Genomic DNA, 14,432 nt, shown 5'->3' on the forward strand with positions numbered 1-14,432 from the left:
TGGTACTTACTTTGATTTATATATAACTCATGTATGTTTAGATGTGTTCCCACATGAGACATACGTGTGTATATGTGTGTGGAAGCATGTATCCACACCAACCGTACTAGTATCTACATGATACAGTACTACATTCATTCATGAGCACAGCCATGGGAATCCTCCTGTCAGTGTGGGATCCTTAGGCACTATAGGTTAAATGAGGACAAATCTCCCCATTCATTCACCTCTAGTGCTCTGTGATTGGCTGAGGAAAGGAAAATCCTAATGACGCTTGAGCTGTCATCAGGGTTTACCTTTCCTCAGCCAATCACAGATAACCTGTAAAAAAATAAAATTTAGTTACACAAATCACACACATTCAATAAATTACTTTAACATTAATGCCTCTTGTTTTTTTACACATATTGTTACACACAAAGTGGAATCCCCTGTTTTTCGGGTTGAGTCTACCTGAATTCAAACAGCCATATTCAAGTTGAATATAAGGACAACCAGAATTCGAACACCAACATTAGTGATAGAAAAAAAAAGTTTTGAGTGCTGGATGCTATATGCTATATTTTGTGATCCTGGAATTTATATTGTAACATATATCTATACCATATACTGTATGTTTTAAAGTTTGCAGTATTAAAAATAGTGAATTTGTAAGTATTAGCCAGATCACTGAATAATAAATTTTGCTTACTTACATTTGTTCTGTGCTGTGTTATTTATGCAGTGTTGTAACCCAATTGAATTTGTATGTGGTTATTAGCGGATTCACGAGGTTATAAACGGGATTGTAAAAAACAAACTTTATAAGTTGTCAAATGGTCTTTACCTTTATGTACAGCAATTCCGGTTATGGAGCATGTGAGCTGCTCCTAGGATGCAATACTTGATCATAAGTGGTGATTTGCTAGGCCTAAACAATGTACTATAATTCCTTACACCTTCTAACATGGACAGACAGGTGGGCGGTGGTGGAAGTTTGCTATCAGAGTCACTTTTTAATAACAGCAGAAAAACAGCCTTTTAACACCACCTCCTTCCCTTTCTTACAAATTAAAAGAAAATAACATTTATTATTGTAGTCTTCTAGCTGGTTTAGGGACATTGTTTAGTAATTTAAAACTATCCCCAGAATCACAGATTATAATTTGTTAGCATTTGCCTCGTCCCTATTAGTCAACTGTATCAAATTGGGAAAGAAAGAAAGATGGGCTTGCGGCAAGGTTTGTATGAATCAAAAACAAGACATAATTTTAATGGCAAATACTTGTAAGTAACAAAGACCCGCTACACTGTGTTCAAAATTAGACAGAGGTCTTCTATACAGTACATAATTTTCCCCATGTCAGTGAATATACATGGGGTTCAAAAAGTACAACAATTATCTTGTACCCGGCGTGTTTCGCTCATTCGAGCTTCCTCAGGGGATTGCTTGAGACTATATTATTTACCAAGGATGTATAGGATTGATTACACTGCACAACAACGATTTTGTTACTGGGAATAACGCATGTGATATATAAATAAATAGGTAATATGTGAAAAGGACCAGCAGTGTTGGACAGTGAAGAGGGTAGGTACAATTTTACAAACTTTCTTTTTCAATACAGGATAGGGGACTAAAACATATATAAAACTTTCCTCTTTGACCAGTAAAGTTAGCTTTTCTACTTTAGTATAGTTGTATAGGTTCTTGGATAACAATAAACCTTTTTTTTTGTATTTGTTGCTCTTTAAAAATCCCTTAGAGCACCTTACATTCTATATAATAAGTGGAGTTTATGGGAAACTGATAAAATAAACTGTTTTGCACAACTATGTTTCTCTTCCAACAAAAAAGGAAATTATTCTCACATGAAGTGGTTTCAAAAGTAGTACAGTAAGCAAAAACAAACATAGAAAAGATTGTAGATGCTTAGCCACATTATTGTGCTATACTAACAGTTTATGTGCTGTTCAAGCATTATTTTGTCACTTTTCTGCTTGTGTGGGTTCTCTTGGGAAACTTTGTTTTTTTTTCACATCCTAAAACTATACTGGTAAGTTAATTGTTTTACCCCTAAATAGGCCTTAGACTTGACATATGTATATATGGCGGGGGGAACATAAGCTTCACTGAGGGACACATTCCAACAAGACTGGACTATGTAAAGCAAAGTGTAATATATAAATGCAATATAATACTATGATAATACTAGTAAACAAATACCCTCATTTTATGTTGTTTTAAATTATACTACAATAATATTTTAACAAGTGCATTAAAAAAATTCGTTTTTAAAGCCCTGCAAGTAAATTGTCTGAATATTCTGAAATTTTAATTTATTGCCACATATGCCTCTGAAACTATGATGCCTAATGTTTGAGTAAAAAACACTGTGGTAAACCGCAGATCCTGAAATATGTTTTCTTGTAATGTAATATTATTTATAAGCCCCTTTTATATGGGTTATGGCCTTAGCATATCAGGTGTCTTGCTTTTGAATGTAGGTTTTGACAATTGAACATAGTTGCTGGAAAGAACATCTGACATTTTCAGGTTCCTGAAAGCTTCTGAGTAAATGAGGAAATTATCAAGGGAAATATCGTATCTAGAAGCCAATGTTTGCTACACAAACTTTTTTCAGGAACATGTTGCAAAATGCAGAGCTGAACAATCACTTTATGGATGAAAGAACATTCTGTAGTGTTCTATGGTGTTTTGCTAATTAAAAAAACCTCTGGATTGCTACTGTTTCCATACTTTTCTCCACCTCTGCTACCTGCTATATATAATGTAAAATCATATCTGCAATCAGTACAGTGTTCTAAAAGTCACAATTGTGTCATTGCTGAATGTATGGGACCATGGACTGTTGTTGTTTAACATGAATTCTGGTTTCTTATAAATTTTTTATTGGTTTATAAATACTTTTCATCCACAAAAATAAAAAAAAAGAGCTAAATGCAGCCAGCACACAAGGAACAGTGCATCATTTACATTTTGTGATATGAACACTGTGATATATTTCTTAAGGGTATTTTTAATGTATCAGACAGATACTGAAAACTTTTGGAAATGTTCAAACCTTTTTTTTTCTTGTTTTTTTTTTTTTTTGCTAAAGAAGACAGGAAACTCACCACTGATTCAACCCTGAATTAAGGTTTGTTTTTTTGGCACCAGTAATTTTCTTGATCTGAGTATGGAATTTACTGGATGGATGTATTCTTGGAAGAAGACCTAAGTTAATTATGTAGCTTAGAAACATTATCATTTTACATCATTTATATTACATCAATATCATCATTTAGGGCTCTAATAATAAAACAATGAATCAGACTTTCCCTTAAACATCCCCTTGTGGGAATCTTCCAGGTTTGTGTGTTTCAATGTAATTGATTCCCATCAGGGAATGTTTGAGGGATTCCCTGTTTTTATAAATAGTCCCTAGACTCCTTGTGTTTTTTATCAGAATTATTTAAAATAAGTGAGTCCTTGTAACATGTAACTATGTCAAAAAGAAACAAATAAATTGGTCACGCAAAAGAAGGAGTGTAAAATGGTTACTAAATGTTATACTCCTAAAGGATGCCCACCAATATATTATAAAAAATCCATAAAAACATTCCTCAAATTTATTGAAAGGCTCTACATTTGACACCTATGGTACTCAATCAAAATTATCTTCAGTTTCCTGCATTTAGGTGTGGGGACCACCAGAGCTACTACTTAAATTATTAGACAGTTTGGGTGTTGATGGCATACTGTAATAGTTGACTGGACTTTGAATTTGATTGCCCATTTGTAGCCCATGCTTTTTCAGGATTTCCATTTTTTTGCCTATATATTGTCAAGTCACCTCTGTTGAGGTGATCATATTACTATAATTTAGTTCTTGTAAGCCTGTAACTATCAAAGCAAACTGCTATTTCCCCAGGTTTTACTATAGTTCACTGTCACGTACACTTGATATTCAAGACTTTTCATTATGTCAACTCAATATGTCTCGGATAAGCAAAATCTTCAATAACTCAGTCTTCCTGTGCATAAACATATTCATTTTATTTATGAATATTACTGAAATACCCCATCTGCAGCAGTGTGGGTGAGGTCCCACTGTTGGATTGGAAGCTAGTACGGATTAATTTAATCACCTTAAAATTCTAGTGGTCAGAATATGAGACGTAGCTGTAGTAAAATTGACTTCCTAAACTCTGTGCACAATAGTGACTTCATTCATTCATGACAGAAAAGTGAAGTTCACTATATCCATGCATGAAATCCAGTAGGAAGGCATTAGTGGGAGGTCATCCTATGGAAAAAGTTGTAAGGTTTGTAAAAAGGATAAGCAAATCATAACTGCCTCCTGTTTATTATGACATACAAATAGATAGCTGGTGGGCCCACTGGTTTCTAATTATTTCCATGTGCAAAATGCTTTCAGTTTCAGTGAACTCCTCCTGAGTTTTGAATTATTATTAATATTATTATTATTATTATTAATAGTAAACAGGATTTATATAGCGTGAACATATTACGCAGCACTGTACATTGGGGGAATTTACACACATTAGGATGGGAGATCTCTTGGACACTGCATTTAATACTATTTGTCATTTATTTGAACAAAACATGTACTTGCATACCAAGATTGTGTTTGTTTACTACTTCCTTCCTTTCCTTGGTTAGTATATTGAAAAAAAACTATAAACCTTTGTTGTACATTGTTGTGTGTTTTCCTGCAGCAGTGCTAAAATGAAAGCAGCTAGAACAACTTCTGTCAACAGTTAATATATCTTCACTGTCATCTAGTTATAGGGTGGAGTTTGCTATTACCGGGAAATCAGAGGATTTAGATGAAAGCACAAAGGACAGCCACAGGATCTATATTCCTTGTATCAGGTAAGACAATTATTTTCCTAGGTCTTTGTTTCATTATAGCTAGAAAGACACATAGCTAAAAAAAAGTGTCAACTTTAAATATAAATATCACAAATGTTAATAAGACAAATATAATAATAATTTTAAGTTGTTCTTATTTCTGTGATTAATGTTCAGATTGTTTTGAATGTTTTTTACATTAACCTAATGTTTAAGAATCATCAACACCAATATTTTGTTAATATGAACATGCATTGGGAGTTCTATTTTAAAAACAAGTACAAAGATTCTGTGAACTGACTATGCTTCAGTTTTTCAGTCAAGTCAGTGCTGATTACAAATCAGTGAAAACATGAGCAGTTTCTGTAGGTGTTACTACTGTGAATTCATAGATAAGTGTCATTATGTTCTTTGTTGGTGATTTTTTTTTCACTGCAAAATGTCACTGTTAACAGTAAGCACACCCTTTTAAATCCTGTCAACGTTTGTCATTCGGCTTAACTATTAACAGACATAAACTATTTCACTCAGCCATACCTTTTCACAGTATAAAACAGGTAATGGGAATGTGTTATTTCTAAGGGTTCTATTAAAAAATAAAACACTCATATTGATTCTGTAGGTAATTTTAGTGTACTGAATCATCCTCCGCATCACTGCAGAATTGTTTTCCATAGTTTTCATTCGGCTTTATGTATGTATGAATACATGTGAAACACCTGGGGGGCTATTTATAAAGTGGTGAATATGACATTGGGCACACAATCCAACTTTCACTGAAATGAAATTAATGTTTTTTTTACCCCAAATAATGACTCAGATTGGTTGATATGGATTAATGGCTACAGCAACCCTTTATTTAGGCAAACAAGTTAAATATTAACGGACAAGTATTGCCAGTAGAGGGTCTTTGGGTGTCCCAAATAATCCCTAAGCACCACCCTACCCCTGGCTTCACCTGCACCAAAAATGGGTATACGTATATATATATATATATATATATATATATATATACTGACTTCCATCAAAAGAACAACCCAAAGAGAACCATCTGATGACCCATGTTGTATTGATTCTAAACCCTTCAAGCTGCTCTGATCAGAAAAATAAAAATCACACCTTGGATTCTGGTAGATAATTACAAAAGTGTATGGGTGCCACAACTTCTTTCTCCAGCTGACCTTTTTGAAATTACTTTCTATCAGCACCTTGTCCCGTCTCTTGTGACTCCACACCACCATGTGATCAGCAACCTGCAGTCAGGTCAAGCCTTTCTAATTTTTTTACATAGAACTTCTCTGGTTAACCATTTTTTTGGACTGATCCTCACCTTTAGCATGTAGCTCCTCCATCCATTTTTTTCCTACAGGGCTATCCTGTACCTGAGTGAAAACATACTACAGAACTCTATGTCCAATTCACTGCTTTAGAAATAGACTACCTTGTCTAACCTGACCAATACTGAGAGACAATGTAACCACCCATTTCTAATCTGGTTCTAAAAAACACAGCTTGCATTGTTGGTGATCCTTTGACACCTTCTAAATCTCACTGACTATGCAGCTCAAGTGTTCATTTAATTGCAGTGCTACTTTTCCACATTTATTTGCATGGTTGTTACTGGTGTGACTCAAATGACTGACACCAAAGGATCAAAGACTAGCTTTATATCCACTTACCCAAATAACATTCTTTAGAATGAGTTCAGCAATGACAGTTTATGCTAATTATCTGGATGTCAAAATGATCTTTTAGTTTTAGTTTTTGTCATGCACCTGAGACAAGCAAGCGGAAAACTCTGCGCCAATTATTTCAACATGGGAGCTACATTTTTTTTCTAGGTTAGAGATTGAATTTAGAAGCTGAAAAAAGGCGGAGAATCGAAACACAATTGTAATAAAGTCACGCTGTACATACTGTATTCATTATAGTTATATTTAACTTTTTTAAATAGCCCAGTTAAGGTTGTGATACTTCCCCTACCTCCTAGATCAATGGTTGCCAACCTTTTTGGACCTATGGACCACTAAACTTACAGGCTCTGCACCACGCACCCGCCCACCTGCAATCTGTGTGGAAGACGTGGTCTGCGGCCCTGGCCAGTGCGCCCCCCCAGCAGGTACCTTCTGACCCCGCTGGAGGGCACACCAACCAGAGCCGAGTGTCCTAGATTGTAAGCTCTTCTGACCAGGGTCCTCTCCTCCTCCTGTGTCACTGTATCTGTCTGTCATTTGCAACCCCTATTTAGTTACAGTGCTGTGTAATATGTTGGCACTATATAAATCCTGTTTGTTAATAATAAAAAAATTAATAATAATAATAATAATAATACCTAATGCTGGCATTCCATAGGAGAGTCAGTAGGAGCTGTCTCACACATAACAGTGACCTGGCTCTCCAGCTCTTCTTTTCCCTCTTTCCATATACCCTGCTTTAAATCAGGAGTGTGAGTGTGTGGGTGTGGGGGGTTATTCTGAGGGGAATTTCCATCTTAGAAAATGTCTCCAGTCAAAGTAATTTCTTTCCCTGGCTTTAGTTTCGGTTTTGAAATCCTTTGATTTCACTTTCAGTCTCAGTGGCAATGATCATCAGGACAAATGGAAGAGTGAATCTCCCCATCAGGGTTATGGGCATCTTCAGAAACTTAGTTCCAAGGATCCAACACTTCCCCAATCTATCCAGAGAAAATGCCTTTACAGAGCCAACTACTATTAACGATTTAAACAAATATATTCACACAATAAATACAGATAGTTTTTGCAAATGGTGATGCAAAAAAACAAGAGAAGTACTAAAAGGTTTTAGCTGACCAGAAGCCAGCATTATTTTTTTTTGTTTTTATTTTTTAATAATTTCTATATAACTAATGATGTCTCTGGTACCATACTGAGTAAATATCAGTCAACTGGATTCAAACCCGATTGTCCAGATTTTCAGGTGTAATAAATTTACAGATCTTGGCATGTACATATTTACTGAACCCATCTCATTTTTTTCTTATTAAAGCATAACTAAACCCGAGAACAAAAATTTAACAAACTGCAGTATTCCAAATCTTATTATTTTGTGATAGCCATGAAAGCCAGGCTGAAATGTACATACACAAATCAATGTCATGGGAGTAACTCAATATTGAAATAACTTGGTTGTACATTTTTCCTGCATTTTTATATATTTAACAAAACTTTTTAGACTTTGCATAGTTGTGTATGTTTTGTGTAACGTGTCTCCCATATATTTTCCCTTCCCCAGACTGCAACTTGTGAGAACAGAAAAACCCAGGAATAATGTCTCATATGCATTTGTCTGCTGATGAGGTAAAACTTACTGTCCCTGTAACTAAGCCAAATGTGTAGAAACATGCTTTCTGATCTGATCTTCATATATCTGTTTGTAGCATTTGCATACCAGTAATATCAATCATGTGATACACACAGTACATACTATGAAAATTAACTAACGCTCTAAATGATATAACATAACTGAAATAGCACACATGTAATAAAATTCACTTGTATGCTTTTTAGAATGGTAATACACAGTTGCATTATGCTGCCCATGCCGACAACCTCGAAAAAGTGCAGAGACTACTTCTGGAAGATCAATATAACATTCTGGATGAAAATGCGGTATGTATTTAGTAAAACTATGTTTAAAAACTAAACATTCTTTGATGTTAGAACATTGCGTGAATTAGAGGGTAGTATTGTCAGAAACACACTGCCTAATAATTCTCAATCTACCCAAAGGTTAAATCACTTAATGGCCACAAAAGTGCCACGGTATTATCAGCTCCCTAGTATTCCTGCAGCATATTACAGAATATCTAATCTGGGGTATTTATTAGCCCTACTGCTGGCCGGGGGGAGGCTAAGAATCATCTTCTTGGCTGTGCAGGTGCAGAATTCTACTATATTTGTGAGTGCATAGATATTTTTTAATAATTTGAATTAAACTAACATTTTATTTTACTGAGATCTGTCCTCTCATCTTATTTTTGGAATCCCCTAATCCAGCAAAAGTTTGATAATGCTATGTTTATATTTGAAGTTCAAGGTGAAAAGAACTGAAAGTTCTATGGTGTTACCACATTATATAAGGTTCAGGATTTTAGTATTAAAGCTGAGTTCATTATGCTTATATTTTGCATTTTCTTTTTATCCCCCTCATCAATACTAACCACAATTTTACATAAATCTTCTTTTCAAAGCTTTCAAGCTTGCTTGCAGGCTTGCTCTTGGTATAAATGATGTAAATAAAATTTCTAGATGGAAAGATTTCAGTCTGAGAATTCCTAGGCAGGCTGCATTTGAATTCCAGAGTAACCTCACATGGGATGTTAAGCCTCAGTACTGAAAAATTAAATCCAATAAACAAAGGGGCTGGGACAAGGACACTCAGGTTGGAAAGGAAAGTACCAATTAATGCTGGATTTCCTACAGCCTGGACATTGGCGAACTTTATATGACTTGCTGCAACGTTTAATGTAAAAAACTTTAAGCTACACACAAAAAGGTTACTGAGGAAAGATATTAACAAAAAGGTCTAAAAAAAGAGCAGGCCTGATGGGTCACATTTTTAGCTTTTTGGCTGTTGCTCTTCTTGTTTCTAAAGAAGAACTTCACCTAAAAAGTCTTTTTAATTCATTGATATGATTACAAGTATTTTCGTAGACTTTATTACCAATTTATACCTGTCCTATCTCTGTGTTCACTGATATGACTCAGTAACTTCCTCTTTATGAAATGCTAAGTAAGAAGGTCTGTCCTCTATGAGCAACCAGAGTGTTGTAATAAAGTGAAAACAGCTGCGTTAAGCATTTAGCCAATTACATGAGCAGGATATGGCAGCGCTGGGGGTTTTCTCTGACCACTGTAAAGGATAATCTCTGGTTGTCATGTTTACAACAACTCTTTGATTAGTTAACATTCTCTTTACCATTACCAATTTAGTTAATATCATTGTAGAGTTTTTGCAGTCTTTTACAATCTTGTTTTTTCACTTGGTGGTCCAACCAAGAACAAATTTCCTGCCCATTATTCTTCTGAATTTATGAAACAACATTTTCACCAAACTGCAGGAATTTTTTTTTAGGACTACTGAACACCTCCTCCCTAATTATCTAAAAAACATGGGGAAGGATAGATGTTCTGTGGTCAAGGGAAAGAAGTAGGATCAATGCTAACCTGAATATAGCACAGGGAGGGAAATTATCAGTTCTTAGGATTTCTAGCAGGATCATCTGCTGTATTTTTTTGCAACAATCAAACAGATCTGGTACTTGTTGTCCTCCTGATAGTGTCTGATTTGCAGCAGCTGTTACCACCTTGCTCCAGCTGCTCTGCACTTAGGGGTGTTGCTGAGCCATTTCTAACAGTTGATTCTCACTTGTCCTCCTAGTCCCAGCCCAGCTAGCCTGTCAGTCTCTCTATATATGGCTGGGCTCAGTCAGACACCTATTGCCTCAGCAATAGGTATTACTACCCGAGGTTCCTGCGAGTATTCAGTTTCCAGTCCTGGTTTCCGGTTCCTGACCTTGGCTTGTCCTGTCCATGCTTGTTCTCTGCCTGCCCTGACCCGGTCCTGTTTTCGGTTTTTGAATTTGGCTGTCGACTTTGTACTGCGCCTTGGTTATTTCCAACTGTCAGCTGCTACCTGCACGGGTGAGTCTGAGGGCCGCAACCTGGGTGCCGTTCACAGTAAAGCCCAACACCCCTTGCGGGGTGCTCTGGTGAACACCGGGCGGTGCCTTAGACTCTGCGCCTCTGATATCACCTCGGTTAACGTGCTGGTAGCACAGAGGGTCCACCTCCTGTCTAGTGTCTTGTTCGTGACACACTTATTATAAAAACAAATACATTGTAAATTTCCCAGACCACAAGGGAGCAAAAGATGTTCATTGCTAGATCTACATAAACTTTATTGATCACACTTTGGATTTGGATCAAATCTTTATACTATACTATGTTATTACCTTTGTAAATGCTTATATAGACATTCTTCATACTCTGCCACTGGACATAACCAGACATAATATTGTTGGAGGCACCCAACAAGGTGCCCAAAAAAAGGGGGTGTGATGCAGATCAAGTAAGAATTATTGTCTTTAGGGACCACTGCCTTTTACCAGCACACACACTGTAGCATCAGGTTTATACTTATGCGGAGATTAGGAGATGAGGAAACTGCTAGATGCTGCCAGGACCATTTATAGCAGGGGTGTCCAAACTTTTAGCAAAGAGGGCCAGATTTAGTAAAGTGAAAATGTGTGGGGCCGACCATTCAGCATGTACTCAGGGTTAGTGTGGGCGTGGTCTGTGCGGTCCCGCACAGCACACACCCACCTGGGTGATGTGAGGGATTCCTTGTGCACGGAGTCCAGTGTCAGTGCAGGCTCGATGTGGAGCACGTTCTTGGAATCAGAGTCGGCATGGTCCATGTGGGTCCCGCACAGCACACGCCCACTATAATGACGTAGGGGATTCCCTGTGCACACATGGGGACTCCCGTCCTGCCAATTATGCCCACTGGGTAGCGGGCCGATAATTGTAAGGCGGTTAAATATCACTGGTTATAAACTTGACAAATTGTAATAATTGCAAATTTAAAAAAATGTTATAATTACAAAGTGTAAAGAAGTACAATGTTTTGATATTGTTTTCTGTGCCTCCTTATTCTGTATTATGGTGTGTACTAATATGTGCGATGCTGTATTCCCTACAGAGCGGTCTAACGCCTTTGCATTTTGCGGCTTTCGGAGGAAATCTGGAAGTATTTAAATTCCTTCTTTCAAAGAAACCCGGTGCAATAAATCATCAAAGTCTTTGGGTATACCTGCATGCAAACAAAAATCAAGCAAGCTTACTTTGAGAATTTAATTGAACTAAATGTTTTTAAGCAACTTTTATTTTAGCTTTGGAATTAAAAATAATAATACCAAGATCTATTCCAAATAGAAAAAGTCTTAGTGGTTGCTGATTTGAATGTCTAGAAAGGTCTCAATTACTAAAGTGCACACTAACAAAAGGGAATTTAAGATGAACTCCAGAACTAAATAAAATTATGTAAAAACTATTTTGTATTTAGGTTTGTAGAAAATATACAAGCATTACAAGCATAAAAAAATTACAAAAATATTACATGCATTTTTAATGCAAGTAGCTGAATTGGCTTGGCACATTTTTTATTCCTCTGTACAAGGGCAACACTAAGGGCCAGTCAGGTGTGCTGACAGGGACAATGTGAGAGATCAGATTATCTTTCTGCAATAGCTTCTTCTTTATTGTCCAATCACAAACTAGAGGCAGAGAGGGCCATGGAGAATGGCACCAACCTGACTCTGTTGTGGAGTTAGCCACTGTTGCCACCCTGGTCTTGTTACTTTTCTAATATTTAATTTTCTTTTTTTAAAAAAAGGTAGGCAAATACCATAATATACTGTATGCAATTAAATATATATATGTGGCAAAAATATAAACATATTGACCTGTAATCAGACACTTATAGACACCCTGGGCTTTTGATCCTTTCTGATGTGAAGTTCATCTGTTCATGAGTTGCACAGTGGTTCAATGCACAATGCAGTCCCCAAGCAATTGTTGCTGTTTTCCATCCTGAAATTCATTAGCTTAGAATGGATGGCCTTGGATATATAACTGCAAACATAAAGGGATATTCCCATCACCCAGGGGCTTGTCCGGACTTTTTTCCCCCTAAATTTTAGCCAAGAATGTCTGGCCTTGCCCACAATCAAATGTGGTTGTTGTCCAATCTGTCTAAACCACTTGGAACCGGTTTGAATTTGTATTAGTAATTGATTTTTAAAGTTTGTCATATGTTGCATTTATCATTCCTTGTTTATAAACTACCTTAAATTCTAAAAAAAAAAAAGTTTTGCATGTTTTTGCAATTGTCTACTTTCATTCTCTTTTTCTTCAATTTATCACAATAATGTTACTTTTTTCTTTACTTATTCTTTACTGTAAATTTTATTGCGGCAGACATAAAAATTTCAGGTATTTCTGTTTCAGGGCTCATCTCTCCTTCATGAAGCCATTCAGGGTAAAAGCTTAGAAGTTGTCAATTTCCTGCTAGAAGAAGGAGCTGACAAAAACCTGCAGGATACGGTGTGTAAGGTGAAATGGCTTGGTCTTTAAGACAGGGTAAAGCCAAGCCTTGTAGGTCTGATTAAAAGAAAAAAAACAAATCATATGTTACTGGCAATAATCAAGCCAGGTAGAGGTGCAGCAGTATTTCCTAATAATGAAAGTGATTTCCAAAATTTGCAACAATATGTTGATAACAGGGAAAATTCACTCAAGCAATAACTACACATGCCATACACTCAATCCTCATAATTTAGGCTTAGTCTACAGGGACTGTTTCCCCAGCAGTTAACCTGAGGCTTTTAAAGCCCTTGTTTGAAATCCTGATGCATTACAATGGGTTAATCTACACCAGGACGTTTCCTTGAGGCACGTTTATGAGCTTTATCCTAAATGTTGCTTGCAACGTTTAAAAAATTTAAATGCTGGGTTAAAGCTGGAAAACGCCCAAAAACGCAGGTAAACTCTTCCAGTGATTTCAATGGCATGTGCAAAAAAGTTAAAAACGCGAAGCATAGGCGTTTTCCAGCATTTTAAAGGCAAGCTTTAAAACGCAAATAAAAGTGCATAAAATGCATATAAATGCAATAGAAACGTGTACATGCGTTTTTTAAAACATCCGTGTAGACCCAGTCTTTAGAGAAGAATGTGGCATGCCATGGCACCTTGTTTGTGGAAAGGTAGATATCACACCCAGTGCCCTGTCATTTTAAATAAGTATCTTTTGTGAATCTATCAACCCTGTGTAGCATTTGGTATCCTATGTTGTTATGGTCATGTGATGACATATATACATTCAACCCGATTCCAGCCAAACATAAAAAGGGCAAAACATTATTTGGAACTTTAAAGAGAATTAACTTAAAAAAAAAAAAAATCCACTTACCTTTACTTCCACAGATCCCTCGTCTCCTTCAGAGCTGTCTGTGATTCTGTCATGCGCCGTTATGTAATCATTTCCTCCATTTTCTCTGCGCTGAGAAATCTTCTTCCGTCCCCTTCTTCTGCCTATCTCACTCGATCCTACACTGTGCAGGCTGTAAATGGGGGAAAAAAGAGTGCCAATTTCACTGTGCATGCATGAGATTAGCACTTTTTTCCTATTCCAGGAGCATAGAAGGGTAGGTGGTGGTATTAAAGTCAAAGTGGATTGTATGTCCTTTAGGACCGTGTGCCAACCCTTTAGTGATAAATAATATATGAAATAGGCAAGAAAGAAAGTACTGTAATGTAATGTATTGTTGTTTATGAGCTGTATCACTTATATCAATACATATTTGTTTTGCCAAAACACCCTTTCTTTCTTGAATATTTCATGTAGTACTGCAGGAGCAGCCTGAAGCCTTCTGAAATATCTGACGTATGTAGCCCAGGAGGCTTTGCGCTCCTTTACCGCCAGTTATCTACCCTTTTATATGAAGTAAAACTTTGGTGATAGGTCCGCTTTAAACACAAAAAACAAGATCTCC

General features: G+C 36.5%; 1 protein-coding gene across 1 annotated transcript in view; it reads left to right on the forward strand.

The window, feature by feature from the left end:
- Nucleotides 1-4,744: 4,744 nt before the first annotated feature.
- Nucleotides 4,745-14,432, forward strand: part of LOC140324253 (death-associated protein kinase 1-like) — a gene marked incomplete in the record, with an annotated part of 23,336 nt that continues 13,648 nt past the window's right edge. Inside the window, 5 exon segments of the mRNA XM_072401984.1 lie at nt 4,745-4,879; nt 8,111-8,175; nt 8,386-8,487; nt 11,582-11,686; nt 12,889-12,984. Coding sequence (XP_072258085.1) covers nt 8,146-8,175; nt 8,386-8,487; nt 11,582-11,686; nt 12,889-12,984 — 333 coding nt within the window.

The sequence above is a fragment of the Pyxicephalus adspersus genome, chromosome 2 (genome assembly GCF_032062135.1).
Source record: "Pyxicephalus adspersus chromosome 2, UCB_Pads_2.0, whole genome shotgun sequence".
Taxonomy (NCBI): Eukaryota; Metazoa; Chordata; class Amphibia; order Anura; family Pyxicephalidae; genus Pyxicephalus; species Pyxicephalus adspersus.